General features: G+C 39.0%; 1 protein-coding gene across 4 annotated transcripts in view; it reads right to left on the bottom strand.

The window, feature by feature from the left end:
• The window catches only part of OCRL (OCRL inositol polyphosphate-5-phosphatase), a 53,424-nt gene extending 26,213 nt beyond the window's left edge, over nt 1–27,211 (bottom strand). For 2 of the 4 annotated variants that reach the window (XM_038588264.1, XM_038588266.1), the window contains exons 1-13: nt 26,968–27,204; nt 26,617–26,699; nt 20,850–20,929; nt 17,382–17,420; nt 8,710–8,820; nt 8,008–8,094; nt 7,231–7,351; nt 6,980–7,141; nt 5,707–5,808; nt 4,816–4,930; nt 3,402–3,518; nt 3,110–3,297; nt 805–916 (exon numbers count right to left, since the gene is read on the bottom strand). In XM_038588264.1, the coding sequence (XP_038444192.1) occupies nt 805–916; nt 3,110–3,297; nt 3,402–3,518; nt 4,816–4,930; nt 5,707–5,808; nt 6,980–7,141; nt 7,231–7,351; nt 8,008–8,094; nt 8,710–8,820; nt 17,382–17,420; nt 20,850–20,929; nt 26,617–26,699; nt 26,968–27,006 (1,356 nt within the window). In that variant the 5' untranslated portion in view covers nt 27,007–27,204. Of the gene's footprint in view, nt 1–804; nt 917–3,109; nt 3,298–3,401; nt 3,519–4,815; nt 4,931–5,706; nt 5,809–6,979; nt 7,142–7,230; nt 7,352–8,007; nt 8,095–8,709; nt 8,821–17,381; nt 17,421–20,849; nt 20,930–26,616; nt 26,700–26,967 lie in introns of all 4 variants that reach the window. The other 2 variants (XM_038588265.1, XM_038588267.1) reach the window with 2 other exon arrangements.
• Between the last annotated feature and the right edge of the window lie 289 nt (nt 27,212–27,500).

Raw genomic sequence — 27,500 nt, 5'->3', positions numbered from 1 at the left:
CTATGAAAAACCATTCTAGTGCAAAACTCCTAAATTTTTTACCATGTCTGAAGGTCAAAAAGGCTTACATAAGGATTTAAAGACATTAAAATCAAGTTGAAACATTTTCTTCCCTTAAGAAGCATTCACTTTTAGCAACTAGTATGCACAAGCTGAAGTAAAAATTCAAGTCATGTGCCAGGTTCCAAAGCAAATTTACAGAAAACTAGGTTCCTGAATATCAAGTTTTATATAAATGTTACCTAATCAATGCTTTCCCCACAGGTTTTAACATCTATAAGCCATATATCCCCAACTTCTTAATCAGTTCCCATTAGGCCACAGTCTGTGTTATTTGCCCCACACTTCTCTTCTGTTCTTCCCAATCCCCTCCCAGGGCCTCCCTCTGTTACCTTCATCCACACTGCTGCTAAGCCTGCCAAGTAATCACAGAGCAACTTTCCCTGTTCCATCTGCCAAACCACATCAACATAGCTGAAGGCCCACTTCCTCCAGGAAGTATTCTCCAATTAACCCCACCCATTCTCCAATTTATTGGATATAGATCTCTGGAACCTTCTTGAAAAAGACAATGAATAAATATTATATTTACTTTTTATCTCCCCTATTTCTATACAAGCACTTAATAAAAGCACTACAAACCTTGTGTGTATTCGCTGCATCACCAGTCACACTGTTTTCCCAGGACAATGAGACCTTTCCATCTATTCCTAGAGTAAGACACAGCTCCCACACACATATTTCATAAACCTAACAATTTTATCTGCTATCTAGGAAAGTACCTATAACATGAAATTTACTCACCTGGTCAAATTTCAAGAGTCTCTGAAGGTCATTCTTGTTAATAAGACTCTTTACTTCATTGGCATCAGGCATGCAAAGTCTATAGTTCAAATCTCCCAACCAGATGACAACACTGAAAAATCAAGAAAAACATGAACAAAGTAGCAATAATTAGCATAAAAAGTCAATCAGGGAAAATGGAGAGAAGAGAAATAGGTATATTATTGATAACGATTTATTTATCACTGAGACAAGGGGTTTAAGCTGTAATTTACCCTTCAGAGGGAAGTACTATCAACACATGAGAAAGACTAGGGATTACCAAATAGGTGGGAAGATAGGCACTCCATACATAAAGAACAAAGACAGGGAAATACAGCATATGTGTGGGATTCAGAAGCTAAGGAGTTAATTGCCTAAAAGAAGCATGTAGTTTATTTGCTGAACTAGTGCCAAAATTTTGTCTGGCTGCCTGCCAGGTCTCCAGGGGAAGAGAATCTGAACATTTTCTGCCTCTTTGAGCCCAGACATTCTGCAGGCTCTCTAATAAGGTCCGTGTGGTCTGAGTGACAGCTCTTCCCAGTCAGGACCCTAGCAAGCCAAACTAGGTCCACAGCTCTCTACTATAGCCAATCTCCCTACCCCTGTCCCAGATCCACAGTCCAAGTCCCAGGCAGGAAGGAGACTGGCTTGCCCCAGGATTCTTAGGCTCCCAATCAAAGCAACAGGCCCCTAGATGTCTTGAGAACCCCCATAGGGAAGACCCTGAAATTACTACACTAAAAGGGTTTCTCCTTGTGAGCTCTCTCAAGTTTTGAATGGGTCTCTTTGCTCATTTTAACTGCAACACGAAATTTCTGGAATTCTGAGGAAACAAATTTAAGGAATTTCAGGGCAACTTTATGACCATTAATGTCAAGGCCTTGACTTTGCTACCATGAAAGAGAATTGTACATGATCCTAATTGTTGAGACAATATGGTAACAGGCCAATATTACTACCCTTCCATACTCTTTCCTCAATTACCCTACTCTACTGATTCTAATATTCTAAACTATCTTTTGTTTTCCTACTAATTGTCATCTCAAACCACTCTCAGAATTTCAATTATGAGTATTAATTTCTTGACAACTAATCATTTTCTTCCACCCAACCCATCCCTCAACTGATTTCTGCTTCTATCCTTATTAAGTCCTATTCTCCATGAACCTTTCATATTATTCTATTGATCCATCATTGTCTAAATCTCCATTGCCCCTATTATTAATGACAGCCACTAAAAAGAATATAGATATATATAATATATATACATAATATATACACTAATATATGTAATATAGTACACACACACACACACACACACACACGCACAGGCTTGAAAAGAGATCCACAATAGGATAATATAGTCCTATATAGTAAAGTGCATGTGTTTGTATGCATATAGAGAAAGGTCTAGAACAGCACTATTCAAAGGAAATAAAAAGCACATCACAAACGTAATTTTAAATTTTTTAGTAGGTACATTTAAAAAGTAAAAGAAACAAGTGAAAATCACTTTAATGATAAATTTCATTTAACTCAATATATCCAGATTATCATTTCAACATGTAATCAATATTGAAAAGCTGAGATATTTTAATTTTCCCACCAAGTCTCTGAAATCCAATGCACAGTTTATGTTTATAGCACATCTCAATTTGGACTAGCTACTTTTTTAAAAAAAAAGATTTTATTTATTTATTCATGATAGTCACACAGAGAGAGAGAGAGAGGCAGAGACATAGGCAGAGGGAGAAGCAGGCTCCACTCAGGGAGCTCGACGTGGTATTCGATACCGGGTCTCCAGGATCGCGCCCTGGGCCAAAGGCAGGCGCTAAACTGCTGCGCCACCCAGGGATCCCCTACTTTCAAGTATCCAATAGCCACCTATGGCTACTAACTGTTACATTGGACAGCATAGTTCCAGGATACACAGAGAACTAACAGGTTCCTTTGAGGGACTGGCTGGGGAGAGCAGAGTAATTTCTACATTTATCTTTTATTATGTTTACAATGAACATTTCTATTTTATAATAAAAAACAATAAAACCGACTCCAGTTGACAGGCACCTCCAGCATTACTCTCTGGTGCCCACTAAGAGAACTTATCTTACCTCCGATAACAAATCTGATTTCTCTGCCTCAAGGAATCCGCTATTCCCCCAAAACCCTCTTTGTGACCACAATCCTTAAATGGTAATCCTTCACTCTTCACAGTTCTATAATTTCCTATTTAATCTCTTCTCAACCCCACTATTCAAAGGCCAAAGGAGAGTTAACCACTCACTCATGTTTCATGATGTTCAGCTGTGGGAGGGTCTGATTTGGGACCACAAAACTCATGCGTGCACAGATGTCCTTATAATCTTGATTCCTTCTCTCAAAGTCCTCCACATGGGCAGCCAGGTGGGAATTGACAATGCAAAAGGTAGTGTTGTGAAACACAAATCTCACTGCTACCCCACCTTTGTTTCCCTGTTAGCAAGAGTAATTATTCACGGTTAGTACAAAGATGCAACTAGCAGTTGAACTTCACATGGACATAAATAATAAACAAGCTCATTTCCAAAGTAACTTGCCATTTTCCCCATGATTCCAGTGCCAACTGTTTCTGTAGCAACATCGCGGATATATCGCCACTGGTCCTTTCTGGCAAATATGAGAAGCATCATCCCAACAAGGCGGACTAGTTGAACCTATGAGTTTCAGGGAGTTAGAAAAGGTTCATGTTAATACCACTCTTTGCCACACATCTAATCCCACAACTAATTTTCCACCAAGAAGATATTAATAAGGTTCAAATCTGAGTCCAAATTCTCTAATTTCCTAGTGGACCCTATACAAAGGAAATAAAATCTCTCTGGGGAAGCTCTTATCTGACTCTGACCAGTAGAAGTTAAAAGTCTTTGGGGACAAGTTCTACACTCAGCTTTAGGATCCATTATTTTAATCACGTCTTTTTTTTTTTTTAATTTTTTTTTAATTTTTATTTATTTATGATAGTCACAGAGAGAGAGAGAGAGAGGGGCAGAGACACAGGCAGAGGGAGAAGCAGGCTCCATGCACCGGGAGCCCGATGTGGGATTCGATCCCAGGTCTCCAGGATCGCGCCCTGGGCCAAAGGCAGGCGCCAAACTGCTGCGCCACCCAGGGATCCCAATTATTTTAATCACGTCTAAACCTACCAGGATATACTACCTCTATCCCAGCTTGCTCCTTTTGCCTTTCCTTCCTAGTTTCTGATTTCCAATTTCTCAAGAAATTAAAATTTATAAAATAGCAATCTTTTTTTAACTTTGACTATTTTAAGTCTGAGAACTAGAGCTAGAAATATGTCTGAAATATGTGTTAGTCAGGGACCTTTATGAGAGTAACACCTTCAGGATTTTTATTACCCATATCCACTGTTAGAAGAAGTAGATGAAAATTATTCAGATGACTGCTTTTAATGGGCTTACTACGGTAGCCATGTAATTAAAATAACTCTTCTGGAAACTTCTATCACATGCTTTCTAAAGACCAGCAAACTGGCCCACCTTACTAAAGTCAACCCTACTTTTAATTTAAAACAAATTTTAGAACTCATTTAAATTCTACAATACTTCTTGCTTATTCTACAGCATACCCTATGCACCCACATGCTTCAAACTGCTTTTCCATAAAGCATCTCATTCTGACCATGTCAGTGAACAATTCCAATCTTAAACTCTTAATGTTACCTTACAAGTAATTATTTTAAGCTAATTGTCATTCTGAGAGTAAAATTTTTTTCTCCTAAAAGCTACCTAAGCAATGAAAATATAGGATCAGAAAGCTCAGGAAAATTTTTTTTCTAGAAAATAGGTATAAAGGATTAGTCTGGCCTATTGCAGTATTACACACAGGGAAGAAGTCAATTAAACCATTCTTTTGGAATAAGTTCTAGATAACAAAATAACTTCTAGTGAGTTCTATTTAGGTGTCTATTTAAAAAGATAATTAAATGCAGCTTACTTTCTTATACTTGGCTTTGGAATGCAAACTCCTCTCCACAGCCATGGACCACTCTTGTTCTTTCACAGATTCAAAGTAGAAAAAGGCTTCCGTGCTCAAGTCTAGCTCTTGGAATCTGCAAAAAAGCAAAACAAGAAAATGTGAGATCTATACATATCCCATAATTACCTCTGACTACCTCCCATTTTCAGAGACATTAGGTGAAAAGGAAATGGAAAAAGAGATAAAATTTTATAGAACTGCTCTATTGACCCAGATGATCAGTAAGGACAAGCAGGTGTCTTATTTAAAAGACCTTCTATAAGTATATGCACATGTTATGCAAAATAAATCTTTAAAAAGTGGGGGAGAGGCACCTGGGTGGTTCAGTCAGTTGAGAGGCTAAATCTTGATTTTGGCTCAGGTCATGATCTCAGGGTCCTGGGATCCCTGCTCAGTGGACAGCCAATTCAAACATTTTTCCTCTCCCTGCCCCTCCCCCTACTCAGGCACTCTCATTATCTCTCAAGTAAATAAATCTTTTAAAAAAGCATATGCACAGACTATGCAAAACATAAACAAAAAAAAACCAAATAAAAAACCTCCACAAATGATAACAGTGGAGCTTTTTTAATATATCCTAGGAACAGTCACTGTTGCAATTGACCTCAAGTCTCAGTTTGTATTAAGAATGCAGTTTTCTTTGCATTTTGAGAGGACTAGATGTTTCTTTTCACCATTTCAGGTATCATTCCTTTCTTACCTCACAAATTTGATCCACAAGTAAATTCTCACATATAGTCTTACAGTGGCTTTTTACCAAATAGATAAAAAAGAAAAAAAGGAGGGCAAAATGTCATATAAACTAATACCAAACATACAGCCAAAGGAAATTCCAGATGTATTCTTTACCCAATGCAGTAGATATCAGGAGGATTTGAATCACAGTTCAGCCAAGGTTCCAACTCACTATCTGGAGACTGGCCATTCACATTCCACGTTCCAACAAAAAATCTAATACACAATACCAAAAAACTATTTTAAAATGAAGCTCAAGTATGAACCAATGAAGTTCTCTCTTCACTTTTATACAAGGGTATGTTCACAATAAGCCAACATAATTTCTCAAAATGTTTTGCTATGCACATAAGAAAAACCACTTGCATGTAGAACACAAAGGCAGTAGGCTTATTCTCTAAATTTTACATTAGGTGAATCCACAAAAAGGACCAAGTCTCCATTCAAAAAATACAAAGTTGATGGTTCCACCCAAACTTATACTTGAAGGGAGAGCTTGTAGATGGGAAAAAGGTATCTTCATGCTGTAAATATACCTAATGTGGATAACTGTTCCATAAGGAGCTATAGTTGAATCCAAAAACTCATTTCCTGAAGGATTACAAGGACATCTGTGTAGGAAATTCTGTTGAGGCAGATATAGTATTAAGGGGGAAAGCAGAAGGGAAAACTCATAATTGTCTTAACTGTTTACATACAAAAATAAGCATCATGGGGAATATAAGGAACTACAGGTTTTAACATAGGGATATAATTACAATTGAATTAGAACAAATGAGGCATAATGGGATAGCAAGCAGATGGGGCTGGAATCTTAGACTATTAAGGGTACATGCTGTTCACAAATAACAAAGAGAAGTGTTGCTGCTTTGCACACCGGAATATGCGCCATGCCACACCGCACACACCTGGTCCAGAAAAGATGCAAGAAGTAAAGGTGAAATGAAAAATATGATACAAAGAATCTAAGATCTCTCAATCAAGAGGACTGGGTAAAATGTTCTGTACTAAGTCAGTTAAGCTAGTGGTAATGGCAGACATTAATCTTCCAATATTAGTAAAAAAAATTCAGCAGACCAGAAAGATAAACACACTTGCTTAAGGAATGTGCTAGGAGACAATTCTCTAATCCATGTGAGCTTGATTTAGTTCTGAGTGGCTAGTACCATTAGTAGACACAGTATCATTAGTAGATAGAAAATCCAAGGGAAATTGTAGCATTTGCATTATGTTGAATATGTATATTATTGACCAATATAGAGACAGGGGCTTGAGCTAGTTGACCATTCCTATTATTAAGCTTTGATTCTTAATTAAGCTAATTAAATACCTTGAATAACAAATGGCCATTGTTTGCCATACCTCAGTAGGTAGAAAAGAGACTAACCTGAAAGTCTGAATGTTGACATACTCTTTCTCTCGCTTTGCCAGGATATGTTTGATGAGACCCTCCCGCTGCCCAGCCTGGGTATTTGGTACAAAGAGCTTTCTCATGGTGTTGGTCACTTTGGGTTGTTCCTTGTTAGAACCTTCTTTGTCACGTGGAAGCCTAGCAAATAAATGAGAATTTCAAAAGTGAAACTGCCTTATAATAAAAAGGTCTCCAAAATGAGAAATATGTTTTGACATAGGACTTACATTCTGTTCACTGAAGGGGGTGGGGGCGGGGGTTCCCGATGAATTGCTGTAGGATGATTTTGTGAAATAATTTTCTTGTCCAAATTCATAGATGAAAAATTATCCTCAAATCCAAGAAGCCCTAAAGTACACATAACCCAGAGTCGAAGGGGGAAAAATAAAAATAATATTCAACTTATTCAAGATAGACAGAGCTTTACTTTGATCAGTGGTTTTATTTGATCACTATTTGCTCAATGGCATTACCAAATATAAGGATATCCTGAAGGACTTGACATATTAACTAGAACAATAGCAAGTTACATAAATTCGTAATCTGAATAATAACAGCTAACATTTATTGAAAACTTAGCATAATGACTGATAATAAGGGATTTTATCATTATCTCTTTTAATCATCACAAAGACCCCACAAGGCCAGCATTATTAAAAAATCTTCCCAAGTTACAGAAAAAGACATGGAAGCTCAGCATTGTTGAGTAAATTGACCAAGGTCATACATAACTAGCAAGTTGTAGAATTGGGGTTTAAACCCAAGCAGTTAGGCCCTGGAGCCTGCAATTTTTACCACACTGCTAAGCAGGCTCCTGAGGAGCTAACATGCCACAGAAATGATCAGAAATGAACAGTAGTCAGTGGGCATGGACTCAGTAAAACCACTTAACAGGAGAAGGTGTCTAGGATTGACATTAATCCATTTTATCTTATCTGTCTAGATAAAATCTATTTACTCTTCAATGATCATAGCAACCAGGCAAAAGAGAATCGTCCCAGTACCTGAAAAAACAGGTTTGTCCTTAGTGTCTAATTTCTGGTACCAGCTAGATGAGTCCTTTTGCTCTGGAACAAGAAGTTGTGACTGAGCTAGAGAGATAAGAGTCATTGTCAGAAACAGGGGAGCCCTTCACTGAATGGAATTTACCATAACCAAAATTCACTCAGCACTCCTCAAATGCAGGGGCCAGCAGCATTCTTTCTTTTTTTTTAAGATTTTATTTATTTATTCATGATAGTCACACACACAGAGAGAGAGAGGCAGAGACACAGGCAGAGGGAGAAGCAGGCTTCATGCACCGGGAGCCCGATGTGGGATTCAATCCCGGGTCTCCAGGATCGCGCCCTGGGCCAAAGGCAGGCGCCAAACCGCTGCGCCACCCAGGGATCCCCCAGGAGCATTCTTGAATATAAAGGAAGAGACTAAGAAAATGAGGGCAACTCTGGGATCATCTGGGATCATATAGTCTTCAGTAAGTTGTCCATGCATGACACTGAAGATTCTGGAAAATGGCTCAGTGTCCTTATAGCTGAGTAGACTTGTTTCCTAACCTAATCCTGGGTTCATTCCTGAAGGCAGAAAGTTCAGCACCGAAGACTGAAGGGGTAATGTACTTTGTTAATGGCTGCTTGCCTCTGTGTCAGCATGTCAGCATTTCACTGCCACTCAAAGAACAGAAAGAAAACTGCTGAGTCTTGAGTTACCTTCCTGAGCAGCAAGGACCTCTGAGAGGAACTTCAAGCAGTGTTCCTCATCAGGAATTTCAAAGCACCGCTCTCTGATCCGGTCCCCCTGAATCCGAATTTTGCAGCCACCTAAAAAGAAGTGAAATTCACACACATATATCTATGGAATACATACTTTCTTGGGGTCATACTCTCAACTTATCAGTTTAACAGGAAAAGGTCCAGATCACAAATATTCTAAGATCTCTAATGTAGGAAATACGTCTACAGGATCAGGGGATTTGGTGTGGGGGTGGTGGAGGACACAATACAGGGAGAAAAATCTAAAGGGCTGATGAACTGGGTCAAGGAGCTGCCCAATTAGAGTGGTATGATACATACTAAAATCAGTGTTCCTATGTTCTGATATCTTTCTCCAATGTCAATGTAGGGACTAAATTCTAACAAAAAGGCAATTCCCCAACCATCATCCTCCCATCTCCTAGCTGGATATTCCTACCATTTCAAATCCAGATCACATAGTAAGAGTATCTGAAGCATAAAGGAAATAAAGAAAACAAGATGGTTTGCTCCTAGGTACAGACTGTATGTAAGCAATTGAATTTACAAACTAATTTAAAAAGAAAAGAATGGTGGGATTGTTTTGAGTTATTCTAAAAAGAAGCATCTATACCTCATTACCTCAAGTAAAAAATGCATGTCTTGGAAAAATGTACAAAAGCAATATAACGACCTATGATCAGGAGTGGTCTGGTTCAAGCACAGCCAATTGGAAAACAGTGGAATTAGCAGCAAAGTGATCTAGGACTTTAGTTTGTTATGTATATAACATACTGTATTCCTTTTTCTGATGCCCTAGTTATGATTTGTATCAATCATCTGGATATGGTGATCCAGGAAACCTACATACTTGTTTACATTCTTTTTTTTTTTACCGACTTAGTACCTATATTGCTTTCTCATGCCCCTGGAAACCATAAGCTCCTTGAGAGCAAGAGCAAGAGGCAGGCTGCACATACAGGTAATCCAACACAATACTTTTGATGATCTCCCAGGGTTGTCTGGGACTGAAGGGCTTCTCAGGACTTGGGACTTTCAAAGCTAAGACTGGAAAGTCCCAGGCAAACCAGGATGGTTGGTGACTTTACTGGTGACAATGCTGTCAGACTTCACAGACAGAAGGCATTTAATAGGCGACTGCTGAACCGGACTCCCTCACACTTGAAATGACAAAGAGATGAGAAAATGAAATGAAAATCCTAATTTCTTATGGTGGAAATCAACTTCTGAATCTCTCTTCGTCCTTTGCATTTCCTTATGTTTCTACCTTCACAGATTTAATGATTAGAAGAAAAGAGATAAAAAAAATAGAGAAAAATATGAAAAATACGGCACTCAGGTAGATCACAGATAAGAAAATTAGTGAGGGAGAAGAAAAAAACGAAGGGCATAAATAAAGGCTGTCAATTATCACAGCCTTGAAGATACAGGGAAAACCTCCTTCATGGTACAAGTAGTCCTCCCTTTCTCAGATAACTTACATTAAAAAGAAAAGAAAAGATCAGTTTCTGATAGAAACTTAAACAAGAACACATATTCTCTTTCTCCCACAATCCTTGAAAGATATATTTTAGCAAATATAAAAAATACACTGACTCATTTAAAGGAAAATTGCAGAAATTGCTTACAAAATAACACTGGATGTTCTCTCACCATGCTGTGTGGGAAAGAGGACAAATTACTCCATGACCCAACTTTCTACTATTCTTCCTTCCAAAACCCCCTAGCCTCTTTGTGATCAGCAAACACTCCTATATCCTCAAACTTCTCTGATCATTCCCTGCATCTCTCAGTAATTGTCAACTATGAGTGTATTAGAATTATCAGAGGCATTTTTAGGAAATAGACATTTGGGTCCCACCCCAGCCCAATAAAGCAAAATCTCAGGGGGTGAGGCCCAAGTACTGGTAATTTTTAAAATACTCCGCAGGTGATTCTAATGTGCATCCAAACTGAAAATCAAAAAGCCACCTGTCAAGTGGCTGGTCCCTGGATGCTGTTTATGGTCTCTCACACCCGATGGAACTGAAGACTGGTGTCCTTATTTGTCCTAATGCCATCTCCAGACCATTCTCTTCTCCTCCCTCAGGACAAATCCTTTCTCCTTTTAGGTTCATCCATTGGGCTATACTGGCTTCTTCCCTTCCCTCCTTCCATGAGATCATGTACCATCTTCCCTAAAACTTCTGAATCCAGGATTCTATACCTGACTCATAAGACTTCCTCTCCACTCAAACTCTTGCCTTAAATTTGGGTCCCTTCCAAATTAGCACAGAAAACACAGTCAACATCTTAAACTTCCTCATCCAATGACCCTGCCCCACCATCTCAGCCACTAAGACCTGCAATCCCTACTGGGATTCCCTTAGATATACCCTGAACCTTTTCATCACAGAAACACCATCACCTCATAAATCTCTAATCCAAATATCCCACTCTGACTTGTTACTTCCAGCTTATTTTCCCATATGGGAACCTCCAGCCCATTGATCCCTCTACTTTCTCAGTATCCATTTGCTCACTCCTGCTTTCACTTCATATTTTGTCAAACAGATGTCATCATTAAACTCTGCTGCAAAAGCCCAGAAGTGCCTTATCACCCTACCATTCCTCCACAGTGCCTACCTGGTTAACTTTCAACCCTCAGAAATCCAGCTTACTCCAGAGGGAGTACACACACATACACACACACACACACCTATTATTATAAACTGATTATAAACTTCAATTGGGCCCTCTATGATAGAAAGTCAACTAGTCTCCCACTACTATCTGGAACAACCATTTCCCATCTCCTCATTTATCCTCAATTTTTGGATCTCTCTTCTCAAATCCTCTCATTCCAAGTGGATTGTTTCACTTCATGCTTCAGAAAAAATGGAAGCCATCACATGGAAACCTACCTGTATTTGTTCTCAACTTCTCCTTTCCCTTTTGATATAAGGAAGAGGAGTCCTTCTATGAAAGGCCACCACCTCTTTGACTTATAACCCCTCCGATTATTTCAGGAATCTTAAAATCATAATCATTCCCTAGACACCTCCTTTCAGTATCTTTAACCTCTCCTTTTCACAGACTCCTTCCCATTAGCATTAAATTAAATTGTGGTCTAAATCTTCCCTATTTTAGGGGTACCTAGGTGGCTGAGTCAGTTAAGTTGTTGCCTTCAGCTTGGGTCATGATCCCAGGGTCCTTGGCTTGAGCCCAACATTAGGCTCCCTGCTCAACAGGGAGTCTGTTTCTCCTTCTCCCTCTGCCCCTCCACCCACTTGTGTGTTCACTCACTCTCTTTCTCTCTCTCTCAAATAAAAAATAAATAATAAATCTTCCCTATTTAAAAACAAAAAACCTTCCTAGATCCCATATTTCCTTCCAACTCCAGTCCATCTCTACATACCCCTCCACGGTAAAGCTTTTTTAAGAAAAACAGTCACTACTTACCTCCCATTTCTCTCGTTAATCTATTCCAACATGACTTGGCTCCCATAACCCTTCTAAAATATCTTTGTTTTGGGATCCCTGGGTGGCGCAGCGGTTTAGCGCCTGCCTTTGGCCCAGGGCGCGATCCTGGAGACACGGGATCGAATCCCACGTCAGGCTCCCGGTGCGTGGAGCCTGCTTCTCCCTCTGCCTATGTCTCTGCCTCTCTCTCTGTGTGTGTGACTATCATAAATAAATTTTTTAAAAAAACTGTTTAAAATATCTTTGTTTTTTAAATTTTTTAAAATATTTATTTATTTATTATTTATGCTAGACATAGAGAGAGAGAAAGGCAGAGACACAGGAGGAGGGAGAAGCAGGTTCCATGCCAGGAGCCTGACGCAGGACTCGATCCTGGGACTCCAGGATCGTGCCCTGGGCCAAAGGCAGGCGCTAAACCACTGAGCCACCCAGGGATCCCCTGTTTTTTAAAATTTTTAAAAAGATTTTATTTATTTATCCATGAGAGACACAGAGAGGTGCAGAGAGAGAGGCAGAGACACAAGCAGAAGGAGAAGCAGGCTCCATGCAGGGAGCCCAACCTGAGACTCGATCCCAGGTCTCCAGGATCACGCCGTGGGCTGAAGGTGGCGCTAAACCGCTGAGCCACCTGGGATGCCCTAAAATATCTTTGTTAAGGTCACCAATAACCTCCAAGTTGCTAAATCCAATGGATCCTCTTCAGTCATCTTAGACCTATCAGCAGAAATCAATTGTTGACCACTTCTTGAATAATCTTTCCTGAAAGCTTCTATGATACTGTACTTATTTAGTTTGCCTCTCTCTTTGATCACTAATTTTTTAGTGCCCTTTGAGGTATCTTCTCCTCTAGCTAACCTTTAAAAAGCAGGGTTCCTTACAATTCAATCTAAAACCTTTTACTCACTTGGTATCAGCATTGTCCAATATGGTAACCAATAACCATACGTGCCTAATGAGTACTTGAAATGTGACTAGTGTGACTAAAGAAGTGAACTTCTAATTTTATTTCTAATTAACTTAAACAGGCACATGGAACTAGTAACTACCATATCTGATGCCACAGCTCTATTTTCTTTTTTTAAAATATTTTATTTATTTATTCATAAGAGAGCAGCTGAGACACAGGCAGATGGAGAAGCAGGCTCCCTGCAGGGAGCCTGATGTGTGGCTGGATCCCCAGACATGGGATCCAAGATCATGCCCTGAGCCAAAGGCAGACACTCAACTGCTGAGCCACCCAGGGGCCCCAGCACAGCTCTATTTTCAATCACTTCATTTTTCATGGTTTCAAATACCATCTATGCGCTAGTGGCCCAGACTTTTCTTCTGAGTTTCAAATGCATACATTCAACTGCCAATTTATTATCTACATTCAAATGTCTCAAAGCAATCTCAAACTAAACATAGCCAAAACTGAATTCATGACTCCTTCAAAGGAAAACTCATTCTTCCTGCAATGTTCTTATTTTTGCAAATAGTACCATCATCCACATTCATGCCAGTAACCTAAGATTCACCTCTGACACTTCTCTTAAACTCACTCTCATGTCTAAACCAATCCATTGATTTAACCTACAAAAACATTTATCAAATCTATCCATTTCTCTCCATTTATACTGCCACCATACTCCTATTCTCTAGCTTAAACATTTAAAAAAAATATTTATTTATATTATAGAGAATGAGAGAGAGTGTGTGCACAAGCTGGGGGGAGGCAGAGGGAGAGAGAGAGAATCTCCGGCAGACTCCCCACTGAGCCCACAGGCTATGCAGCCAGATCCTGCTACCCTGAGATCACAACCTGAGCCAAAATCAAGGGTTAGACACCCAACTGACTGAGCCACTTCGATGCCCCCCTAGCTTAAACTTCTGACAGCCTCCTAACTGGCTTCCATGCAAATGATGACATCCTGGTATAAAATCCTTCATATTCTTCCCATTTTTTAAATGTAAAAATCGAGGTTCCTTAACATGGCTTATAAGATCCCACTGGATCTGGCCTTAGCCCATCCTAACTTGATGCCTAAGCTTTGTTCCAACCACCCTGACCTTCTTTCATTTCAAAGAAAGTACCAACATCTTTACCCAATTTGGGATCTTTATACATGTGTTTCCTTTTACCCGGCATAGTTTTCTCTCCCCCCATTTTTACCTCTCTCTTACTTAGCCCCTCTGGTCTCAATTTAAATGTCACTTAAAGAGGCCTTCCCTGACCACCATCTTACAAACTGTATTTCTCTTTGATAGCATTTACCAAAACTGCAATTATGTAAGAATCTATGCCTATCCGTTCAAAGCCTGTTTACTGAACTGATTCATGATGTAACATGACTACATTGCTTTCTGATATATGCCTAGAGCCTAGCACAGTGCCTAGTATATAAAAAGTATTTATATTTTATAGTATTAATTAATGGATTATAGACATCTAGTACCAAACAGCACAGAAGCAAGAACAAAAGCAGGAGCATCAATCTTATTTATGTTGTTCTCTACTGATTCTGCAGCACTTAGAACAGTCCCGGCAAACAAGGCACTCAACAAATCCTTGTTAAGTAATGAATAAATAATGAAGGATTTAATATTAGGAAATTAGTATAATACATTCTATCAACAGGTCAAATAAGGAATAATAATATAACCATCTCTATAAATAGTGCAAAGACATCTAATAAAATTGAATATACATTTATGATTTTAAAAACCACACAAATTAGAAATAAATGCAGTTTCTGAATATGGTTCTTAAAATACTCTACCAAATCAACAAGCAATCATGTCCTCAACAATGAAGCATCACCTGAGGCATTCTTACTGAAAATAGGAGCTAAACAAGGATTATCATCAATATTTAATACTGGTCTTAAAATTCTCATTGGTATAATGAAACATGAAACAAAATTAACAGTTATAGGTACTAGAAAGGGACAAAATTATTATTTGCAGATGACTAGGGCTGTCTATCAAAACCAAAAAACAAACAGCACCCCAAAATTTAAAAATATAATTCTATAAAGTGGCTGGATAAAAGATAAATATCTAAAACTCAAGGACTATGAGTAAGTTAGTAGACCATGTTCCTTGACAGTGTCTTAATTTTATAAAGGCCTTAATTTGGCACATACCTATGGTGAAATATTAGTCATTAAAAATTATGTTTTTAGGGACGCCTGGGTGGCTCAGCGGTTAAGCACATCTGCCTTAGGCTCAGGGTGTGATCCTGGAATCCCAGGATCGAGTCCCACATTGGGCTCCCTGCATGGAGCCTACTTCTCCCTCTGCCTGTGTCTCTGCCTTTCTCTGTGTCTCTCATGAATAAATAAATAAAATCTCTTAAAAATCATGTTTTTAAATAATTTTAAATTACATGGAAAAAGGTCACAATATAATGTTAAATGAAAATATAGCACAAAAGTTACATATAAAGATTCCAAACATATAAAAATATAAATAAAAGACTTGAAGGAGATATGTAATAATGTTAACTACAGTAGTGGTCTCTAGATTACAGGAGCTTAATTTTAATTTGATACTTCAAACTTTTCTCAATTTTCCAAATTATATATAATGAAGATATATTTATTACATCAATAATCAGAAAAAAAAATTTAATGTTTAATATCAAGATCCACACAAAAGAAAACACATATTTACATTAAAATCAGGCCTGCCTAGCAAACCCAGGGCCTTCCTCCTGCAACATATCATGTGCTTTAAAGGTTTATGTATGAAAAAAAAAGGTTTATGTATGAAGCCCCAGGATCCAGATAAAATCTGGTTTCACTGCAACCATTACTAAATGGGGAGAAATAACAAAGGATTGTATTCAAGTGGCTACTCAACTATTAACCTGCTATGATCCAGTAACTCAAACTCTGGCCAATTTCTATGTAGTAGAGACCAATAGAACTAATGCCATAAATAGGTGTTTATAAGAGAAAAGGCACAGCTCAGTTTAACTTTTCGGCTCTGGATCAAATATCCATTTCTAGAGCAAGAACAGGACATTTTGGCATCTTATTTCGACAGCAATGTCAGTCACCACTGAACTGCTGGGGCTCAAATTCTGCTTTTTCAGTGCTGTTTCTGCCTTCTTTCTAAGCACAGTAAGACATAGATAATAGCAAGTTATTTGCTCTCTTGGATACCTGCACAAGGCAGCAGCTGGGTTTATTTAGCTTTTCAGAATCAACCCTTAAGACTTCAAGAATCCATGAGCAAAGAAAAGAATAATAAGACCCAAACCAGAAAAATCCTACCTAAACTGTTAAATATAAATGAATGGTGGCAAGGATAGGGACTGTTTCTAAACAAAATTATGTATAACCCTTGGCCCCAAGCTAAGGGCTACACCCCACTCATCCAAGGACTCAACCAAGAGATAAGCAAGCAGTTTGATTTACATTCATGTGGTCACAAACTCTTTTCCATAGCAACTACCAAGTAGTCAAGGTAGCATTCAAGTGCCCATTTTCTCCTCTCTGTAATGCAGTACAATTAGATGATAAACAGAGAACAGCTTGCACAAAAAGTCAATAATGATTTGCTTCAAACAGATAAAAAATAAGAAAACTGAAACAGCGAGAAAGACCATGTTCTGTCACCATGCCTGAGGTGACAGAGTTAAATAAAAGACCAAAATTATTTTAAGGAAAAAAAAGTAGTCTAAGATAAGCAAGGCATCTCTAGTACAAGAGGGACTCTATAGCCTCCCAAAATGATATAATGAATAAAGGAAAACATTCTGATTTAATATGCAAAAATAAAAAGTGAGTGAGAAAAAAATTTAAATATAACAGTTTTTAAAAAACATAAAACCACTCATAAACCTTATGTGCTTTCAACATTTTCTGGCCCTTCCTACAATTTCAATTCCACAGCAATGATTTAACTAATGGCAAAAATACTGATGGCTCAAAGAAGTTCAGCTTTAGAGAAGCAGATCACATCTTCAACTTCTAAAGGTTCTTGCCAGCCACCTGCTTTTTCTTATGTTTAGTCTAAATGTTTTGGGGGGACAAAGTTAATTTGTATGGCTGCCTTAAGAAAATGAAGAATACAGGATAAGATGGTAAAATAAAAACGTGCCAAAAGAGTTCTTAAATATAGTGGGTATTCAATTAAATATGTGTTGAGTGAAAATAAATTCCATTCAGAATAGTACTCACTGTTTGAAGCTATATCAATCAAAAGAGTTTCTTCTGCTTCTGAGGGAAAAGAAGAAAGACCAGAATCAGGGAAGAGAAAACCACTCATTACAACTAAAAGAAGTATATGCCTAAGTAAATAACTGCTTCTCTCAGTCACCAGTCCTAGGTCTTAGAAAACATTTAAAAAATCCTTTCCTTTTTTCTTTAGCATTTTTAAAAATGGATTTTGAAAGTACTGGCTTCTAAAGATTAGGAGCAATTCAACTATAAGAAAACTAAACTGAACGAATAACCAAATGGAATACCTCAAAGCAAATCAAGGAATGACAATAGTAGGCAATGTAAGAAGATGTTAATCCAAGTGAAGGTGAGTTTAATTCCCCTCAACTATAATATACTGATTTAATATAGTCTAGCTGTGTCATTTAGTTAACTCTTAAAAAAAAAGATTTTGGGATGCCTGGGTGGCTCAGCAGTTGAGCATCTGCCTTAGGCTCAGGGCATGATCCCAGGATCTGGGATCAAGTCCCACATTGGGTGGGCCCTCTGTAAGGAGTCTGCTTCTCCCTCTGCCTATATCTCTGCTTCTCTCTCTGTGTGTCTCTCATGAATAAAAAAATAAATCTTTTAAGAAAATATTTTATTTTTAAGTAATCTCTACACCCAACATGAGGCTCGAATTATAATACCTAGGGACGCCTGGGTGGCTTAGTGGTTGACTATCTGCCTTTGGCTCAGGGAGTGATCCTGGAGTCCTGGGATCAAGTCCCGCATCGGGCTCCCTGCATGGAGCCTGCTTCTCCCTCTGCCTGTGTCTATGCCTGCCTCTTTCTCTCGATCTCTCTCTCTCTCTCTCTCTGTCTCATGAATAAATAGATAAAATCTTTAAAAAAAGGAATTATAACACCAATATCAAGAGTCACATGCTCTACCGACTAAGCCAGCCAAGTGCCCCTAGATAATTCTGAAAGAAAGCCACGGGGCATCTGGGTGGCTCAGCTGGTTGAGCATCCAACTGTTGATTTCAGCTCAGGTCATGATTTCAGGGGCATGAGACAGAGCCCAGCCAGCATCCAGCTCCACACATAGGGCTCCCTCCCTTTCTTCCCCCTCCTTTAAAAATGAATAAATTTTTAAAATCTAAAACAATAAAAGCCAAGGGAAGTGACCCCAAAGGCCCAGAGGTGAATTACTTTCTTAACTCCAGATCTCGTCTCTGAAAACTGCCCAGTGATCTCATTTCCTCTGCCTCTGCCCTGTTTAGGATCAGAGAATACCTAAACTTCTTGACCTTCAGGCTACAATTAATATGTGAGGTCGGGCCTATCACACCTAACACGGAAGCATAAAACAGGGCAAAGCACAGTCTCTGAGCTCAGAGTTCTCTTTTCTCCCAGCTGGCTCTCCTGGACTACCTTCCTTACCTCCAGTGTCTACATGCAACCCATCTCTTCCTCTCTGACTTCCCTGAATTTGGCCAACAGCGCCTGTACGACCCTCCTGGCCAGATGAACTATGGGTACTGGCTCATTAGGATTAGCCTGGATCTACCAGATGGAGTAGTCTCAACCTTTTCTACCTCCCTCACAAGCCTGGATTGTATATTTGGCCCCATTATTCAGTTACTACAGTAGCAACTGGCAAGGAGTTAAATTGTCTAATATTTAAAAATAGCCTCAATATTCTCACTAGCATGATGAAGCAAGGGACAACAGTGCATCAGTACATAAGTACTATAAGTTCCCTACTGTTCTTCAGTAACTTTAATTCTTTAAAACCCAAGTATTTATAGACTTATCAAAATAGATGCACAGGTTGAGAAACAGAAAGGATGTGAAAATTCAAGGAAGTAAAAAAAAAAAAAAGAAAATTCAAGGAAGTAACCATTTCTTTTGTTATGAGGAACTACTATATGTACACACATTTTCTTAGATTACAATCTAACAATCACTATCTATTTCTTATTAAAAAGAATACTAAGAGAAATAGGGTAAAGGAGACTGTAGAAATAGTACAAAAAGGTATAGTTAATAGTATACTAAAACCTAAGGTTGTGTTCTTTGGCTTTTCTCTTTCTTAAAGAGCTAGTATGTAATAAAGGGTGCTACCACCATGAAAAGTGAAATGACCACAGCAACTTACTATGGCATGCAGGTGCCTCATTCAATATGTCCTTTTCACACAGGCTATAAATGGCTATAATCTCATTCTTCTATAAATGTGGATGCTATTCATTACAAGTATTTTAAATTCTTAATATATATTGTATTAAAAAGTCATACCCATTTAGCATTTCTACTTACAGGAATAAATCTTAACGAGAGATGTGCAAGAAGATTTATGTATAGAGATATTCATCACATTACTATTTAAACTAGCAAAAAAAAAAACCCCAAATGTCAAACACAGGAATAACTATATTATGGACTATTCATAAAATGGCATAATATATGCCTATCAATAGCATGGAAAAGCAATCATAATATGAGGGCATGCAGAACACACAAAAAACTGCATATTGTGAGTTCTACCTGCCCTAAAAGTTACATGTGTAGAAAAAAGGAAAATGTTCAGTGTTTACCTCTGAAGGATGGGAATGTACTTATTTTCTTTATACTTTTTCTGTTCTTTCCAAACCTTCTACAGATATATGTATTACTTTTGTGATAAAAAAAAGTTCAATGTAAAAAAAAAAAAGTCTAATGTAAATTAACAAAAAATCCACACAAGGTAAGATTCAAGTTTTTCAAGAAGCTACAGCTGATACAGAATGTTTCTTTCTGATGAAGCCAATGAACCCACTAGAAACATAATGCATTTGTTCTCCAATTATCAATTCCCTTCTAGAGCAATGTGAGATAACAGAAGCAATACCTCCTACACAAACCTCCCAAATTTTAAGTCTCATTGTAGCAGATGAAACAACAGATTTTCTGTTCTTTGTCCCCAAATTTGGGGGCAGGAAGCCAAGTATTTCCTCCTTGGAGTCTATTTTCTTATGATTCACCAATGTCAAGGTCTGAGAATCAGCACAATTGAGTGTAAGGTATTAAAAGCTAGTAAAACTTGTTGCCAAATGTTTTAATTTCAAATAGTGTGGGGAGAAAATGCTGAATGTGTATGAATCCAAGTGACCTTGATACTTTACAATGAGCAGTGTGTTTGTTAAACCCAAGAATGTCATTTAAATCCACATTAGGTCCATAAGCATAAAAGACAACCTAGACAGATAATAGACTACATACATCTCTAACTCCCAGTCGGGGAAGTAGATGAGACTATATACATATTTCAATGCAACGCTTCAACACTTACAAAGCATTTACCATCTTCTCAATGGTAGCTTAGTATTGTAATCATTTTATGCAAAGGGTAATACATTTCATGTTATGTGCAGTGACAAATTTAAATATGTATGGTATTACATAATGTAATAATGACCAAGGAAAAACACTGTAAAACTAGCTAGGCAATTAAAGCTAGTACCTTGAACACATTTGAAGTTGCTATTTATAGGAATGACCTCTTGAACATGCTGTTCCTTCTCGTGCAACTGGATTATTAGCCTAGGAAACAGAAGAATGCATCAACGAATAGCTACTGAAAAACTCAAACATTTAGCAACAAAATATATTGCTGTGTTGTTACACATATCTAGTCCATATTCATTAGACTTACTGTATCTCATTCCCTGGATCTGAGCATCATGACAGCTAGAAATTACTCTAAATCTAAGAGGATATTAGTAATGATCAATATCTGAATACCGACATTGTCCTATGCCATATATAGCAGTCTATGTCCTAAACAGTTTATGATCTTAAAAGCAAGAATTACAGTGCATTCATCTTTAGAGTATGCATACCAGAGTGAAGCGTAGTTAAGTGTGAACTCCATGAGGGCAGACTACAGTTGTCTTTTCACCATAGTATTTCTAGCACCTAACACAGTGCCTGACACTTAGCACTCACTAAAGTTTGTTGAATAAATGAATTAGAAATTTCATAAATTAGCTTTCAGATTATATTCCCATGACTTTTACCAAAAAATGATTCTATCTCTTCAAACAAGTATAGAGGTTCATGGAGAAGTAAGAAGAGGGTGCCTGGGTGGCTCAGTGGTTGAGCGTCTGCCTTCAGCTCAGGTCGTGTTCCTGGGGTCCTGGGATCGAGTCCCACATCAGGTTCCCCGGAGGGAGCCTGCTTCTCCTTTTGCCTCTCTCTCTGTGTCTCTCATGAATAAATAAAATCCAAGAGTGTCTATTCTTTAAAAATAGAGAGAGAGAGAGAGAAGTAAGAAGAGGTGCACAGCCAGCTGGATCAGTTACAATAACCCATGACCAACAAGGTAGCAGATATCATAACTAGTGCCTTTATATTCCTTGTGTTTTTACTCTGGTTTCCAACTTCATGCTGGTATTTCTAGGTAAACATGACTGAATTTGCCCTCCCCACACAGTATGAAATAAAAGACTTCTAAATTCCTATGTACTCCTGAAATAATTTTTTTAAACATTTTATTTATTTATGAGACAGAGAGAGAGAGAGAGAGAGAGAGGAGAGAGGAGAGAGGGAAGAGGGGAGAGAGGGAAGAGGGGAGAGAGGAGAGAGGGGAGAGGGGAGAGGGGGAGGGGAGGGGGGGTGGGGAGGAAGAGAGAGAGAGAGAGAGAGAGAGAGAGAGAGAGAGAGACATAGAGGGAGAACAGGCTCCTAGCAGGGAGCCCCATGTGGGACTCAATTCCCGGACCCGGAATCACGCAGAGCCAAAAGGCAGATGCTCAACCATTGAGCCACCAAGGGATCCCATGAAATATTAATTTTCATTTAGTACTTATCCTTAGTGGCCCAGATTCGAGATATGACCTACTGGTAAACAACCATTCTGAACATCTCCTAGCTCCCCCAAATCAAGCAGTCTTCAGGTGGTTCTTTTTGCCAGGAACACTCTTCTTTTCTCCCTGAGACCTAGCTCAAATATCACCTCCTCTTAGCAGCTTCTCCTAATTCCCCAAAGAGGAACCAGTACCCTGATCCTCTTTGTTTGCCCCTTTAATAGAGTATTTATACCCTCCATTGCAGTTATACTTATTTCCCTCACTGATTTGAGCTCCTTGAAAACAAAGACCCTACTATACTGTTTTGCCTCCTGCTAATAGATGCTTGATAAATATTGGTTGAATAAATGAGCCAGTTTAAACTATAAAGAGATAAATTTCTTAACATAATTTGTTCAATCTGACATTAAAAAATGTCACTGTTTGAAGGGTTTTATTTCTAGTTTGTTGTCTATAAACTTCCAGTTATAAAATAAATAAGTCATGGGTGATTAAAATAAATAAATAAGCACGGTGATTACTGTCAATAACACTGTATTGTATATTTGAAAGGTGCTAAGAGAATAGATTTTACAAATTCTTACCACAAGAAAAAATTTGTAACTGTGTGGTGATGGATGTTAACTAGATTTATTGTGATCATTTCACAATATATATATTTATGAATGAATTTTTATGAATTATTTATTTAATAATTTTTTCAGCTTTATGAATTTTAGCTTAATGAATTTTTTCAAATGTGTTAACTTTAAAGGAGATATCATGGAGAAAGTAATTGCTTAGACAAACTAAGGGAAATAAAAATATTAATGCTGTCCTTCTGCTCTGATTCTGCTTATCTAATTTGCATGAGTTCATATTTTTAGGTGACTAGAAGAATATGGGGCAGGCTCCTTTTTTAAAAGATTTATTTATTTATTTTAGAGAGAACATGTGCACATGAGTTGGAGGAGGGGCAGAGGGAAAGAAAGAGAGAGAATCTCAAGCAGATTCCCCTGCTGAGGGCAGAGCTGGACATGGAACTCAATCTCAGGACCCATGAAATCATGACCTGAGCTGAAATCAAGAGTTAGATGCTTAACCAACTGAACCACCCAGGAGCCCTTGGGCAGGTTCCTTTCAGCCCACAAAGTTCATGAGTTGAGCAAAAAGTTCTATAAACCCAGATGAATATCAGAAACGAGATAAAGACTGACAAGGCAAGAGTGAAGGAAGAAGAGCTTACTTTGGAGAAAAAGAACACAAAACAATATAAATCTCAAAGAAATGAAGATGAGAAATACAGTATTGGACATTAGCAGTAAAACATCGACTGGATTGTACTGTTAAAAGCCATCATGACGGATGCCTAGGTGGCTCAGCAGTTGAGTGTCTGCCTTTGGCTCAGGGCGTGATCCTGGAGTCCTGGGATCAAGTCCTGCATCGAGCTTCCTGCATGGAGCCTCCTTCTCCCTCTGCCTGTGTCTCTGCCTCTCTCTCTCTCTCTCATGAATAAATGTATAAAATCTTTAAAAAATAAATAAATAAAATAAAATAAATAAAAATAAAAGCCATCATGAAACAGACAACATGGATGGACCTTGAGGACATTATTCTTAGTGAAATGTGTCAGTGAAAGACAAATACCATATGATCTCACTTATATGTAGAATCTAAGAACAAAAACAAAATCCCTGAAATCACAGATACAGAGAACAGATCAGTGGTTGTCAGGGGGGGATGGGTTAAATGGATGAAAGAGGTCAAAAGGTGCAAAATTCCAATTATAAAATAAATAAATCATGGGGCTATAATATGCAGCATAGTGACAACGGTCAATAACACTGTATTGTATATTTGAAAGGTGCTAAGAGAGTAGATTTTTAAAATTCTTACCATAAGAAAAAAATTGTAACTGTGTGGTAATGGATGTTAACTAGATTTATTGTGATCACTTTACAATATATACAAATATTAAATCATTATGTTGTACACCTGAAACTAATATGTCAATTATGCCTCAATTTAAAAATGCAACTTCCCCAAAATCCATCACAAAACAAAGATAAACTTGGAATTTAAGTCAATTCCCTAATTTCTGCTATGTGTTAGTCACCAAATAAATTGCAACAAGAATAGGGCTAAAAATAAGTATAAAAATTCTTCCTAAATGTAATCATTACTTTCAGAACAGGAAGATGAAAAATAATAGGTATATGGCAAAAAAAATAGAAGTTAGAATTTGGTAGTTGTTAAACAGAAAAGAGTAACAAATTGTGAACGCGGACAGCATTATCCATAAGAAATACTTTACTTTGTTCAAGGAATGTTAAAGATGAAACAACAGGTGGCATCAAAATCCATTTTCCTTAGAAAAAATGAATACTGTTTGACTCTCTATCACAAAAAAACCCTTATTTTTAATTATAATTTTATTCCCTCAACCAAATTTCTCCAATGGTTGACAGCAGGAACTACAGAACCAAAGATTATAACAGGCTTCAATTTCTGGGATAAAAAGACCAAAAGTAAAAAAAGTTCTGAGAAGAACCCAAATCAGGGAAGGTATCCATGAGACAAGAATCTGAGGATTATAGATAGTATGACAGTATTAGGTGTCCCCAACAAATTATTTCAAAAGAAACTTCTCAGTGTAATTCTGAAATTTTACATGGCTTCGAATCTCAAGTATGCTACTTCCTGTGAACAAGTGACTTAATCTCTCTGTGCCTCAATTCCTATATCTAGAAAAGGGGGATGATGATGAGAATATTATAATTTCACAGTAACCCTCACAGGAGAGTTAAATGAAGTGCTTAGAAGCAAGTGCTTAGAAGAGTACCTGGCAGATACCAAAGCCATTAAGTCTTAGTAGTTGATATACCCTCGTGCCTTAAGCAGAAATGGAACATAAGATTTTGATTTCTTTGTGAAGAGGACACAAATAAGAGAGCTACCACTCCAAGTTTAAAAGTTCTCCAAGTACAGGAGGCCAGATAGAACCAAGCATTTATCTCAATGCCAGCTGCTCACTTCTGTAATAGCTAACTAGAGCTCTAAACCTATCAAATCAAGGAACCACATCCTAGGCTGCGGTCTTCTCAACCACAGAATTTTATTTAATACTCCTCGTTTTGTTTTTACAGAAGAGGAAACCAAGGTGCAAAAAATTTACTGATTTATCCAAGGGTCACATCTCTCCATCTCATTCTAGCCTTTGGAAGTGGCATTGGTATTCCACTTTTCAATTCACTTTTCTGTTGCATTTACTATTAAACCAGTCTTCCAGGGTTTGATGAAATCTGGGGAAAACAACATGAATTTACCATGCTAACAACTGACAGAACAGGACCTAGGGAAGAGCTACTTCATAGGCCCAATTGGCGTCCAGGTAGAGTCGGATCAAGAGTCTCAGAAAAGGGCAGGCTAGGTTAGTTAGTTAGGAATTTCTTCTGTGTTAATTAGACAGCATAGACACACTCAGTCTGGATGATCTAAAAGCAGAGACTGAGAACAATTGCTTTTAGGCCGAATCCAACGTTGGGAGAAGACGGGATATAAATGAACAACGATTTTTAAACTCTGATGTCGAGAAATCAATCAACAACCAAGGCAGGTGGCTTGGGCACACAGGAATAGGGTCTATGATATGTAAGTGGTCACCATGGATACTTTCAGGATAAGGCATTAGTGGAAAGGGAGTGAGATCAGCAGCTAAAGTGATAGCCTTTCAAAATAATCTTTTATTCAATCAGTCAACAGTATTTACTGAGCTTCTGTATGCAAGGCAGAGTGGAAGATAACACACACTGATAAAGTGCCAAAGGTTGTTTATATTTCTACACATTTCATTACTTTTTCTATCAGTCAAGTCAGTAAGTGAGGCAGTTACTGGCCTACACTAAACCATTACTGAATTAATATAAATGCCTTCAAGCAAGTGTAATAAGGGGGTGGGGAGACTGGAGGAACCAGTTGAATGGGGTTAAGGCACTTCTGTAAGGTTTCTATAATACTTTTACTTTTTGCAAACCACTTTTGCATTTCTTATTCTTCCAGTTAAAACTTCAAAGCCTGTTAAGTCAAAGGCAGTTAATGTTTTTATTTAACTGATGAGGACACCAAGGCCCGAAAGCATTACTGACTTGCCCAAGGTTACACAACACATGTCAGTTGCAGAGACAGGAACTAAAAACCCAGGCTTCCTGCTTCAACGCCCGCCTGTTGAGTCCTTCCACTGAGCCACACTGCCAGGAGAGATCTGGCGACTTGGAAGTTGGGGACAAAAACCCCAAGGCTACAGCACTCGCACTTCACACCTGTGCCTGAACCTGTTGCCCACAAGGCTTCAGGGGGAGGAGGATGGGTGGCTTGTCGCGGTTTGGGGTTGGGAGGTAATGGCAGGCTCCCCTCCTCCGTGGGAATCAGGTGGTTACTTACTCATATTGCCCGTTCCTTTGGGCTAGCGTCAGGGCGCAGGGCTCCCGGAGAGTACCCTTCATCTCCATACCCTCGATAGTATGCAGGCACTAGTCAAGGGTCTCCTCCAGATGCGCGGCCAGGGAGAAGTGGCGCGGTGCGGGGTAGAGGGAGGCTCCCACCCCCCTGCCTGCCCTCCCCACTGCCCAAGGCATCGCCTCCCGCGCTGGCCCCCTTCCCCCGCTCGGCTGGTCCTCTGGGCCCGACCGCCCCCTAATCACTCCACCACGTTCTGCACTTCCCCCCGACCCCCACTCCACCACCACCACCCCACCTTGCTAGCTTCCCCTCCCCCTTCCCTTAGGCGGATACTGCAAGGGGCTGGGCTCCAACCGAGAGCGGCGGCTCCATCCCTGCGGACTCCGGGCTCGGTGGGGCTGCGGGCTGCGGGCGGATCCGACGACTCTGCCTCCAGCGTCCTCACCCACCGTCCTCGGCTGCGCGTCGTTTGGGGGAACAGCTCCGCGCAGAGCAACGGGAGCCTGGAGCCGGGAGCGGAGCCGAGAGCCTAGAGCCCGACCCGAGAGAGAGCGGCGCCTCGCGCCCGCGCGGGTTTTCCAGGCCGCCGCAGATTTCGCCCCCTGCGGCCAACCTGCGGAACTGCAGGGAGAGACCCGACGGACCGGGGGCGTCTCGACCACGTCCAAGGAGGAGTGCGTTTTAAATGCTACCCTGTGACACCAGAATTGTTCTGTGGGCTTCGAAGATTGCCACAGAAACAAAACACAGCCATACCTATGAGAGAACTCAAATGTTTTGGGTCAATAGGACCCACATCATACGGAAAAAAAAAAAAGTCCTCATTAAAGTTATAACCTACCGTACTGGTTATCCTACCTCTCAGA

Source organism: Canis lupus, chromosome X (genome assembly GCF_011100685.1).
Source record: "Canis lupus familiaris isolate Mischka breed German Shepherd chromosome X, alternate assembly UU_Cfam_GSD_1.0, whole genome shotgun sequence".
Lineage (NCBI taxonomy): Eukaryota > Metazoa > Chordata > Mammalia > Carnivora > Canidae > Canis > Canis lupus.
This window is presented reverse-complemented; position numbering and strand designations above follow the sequence as displayed.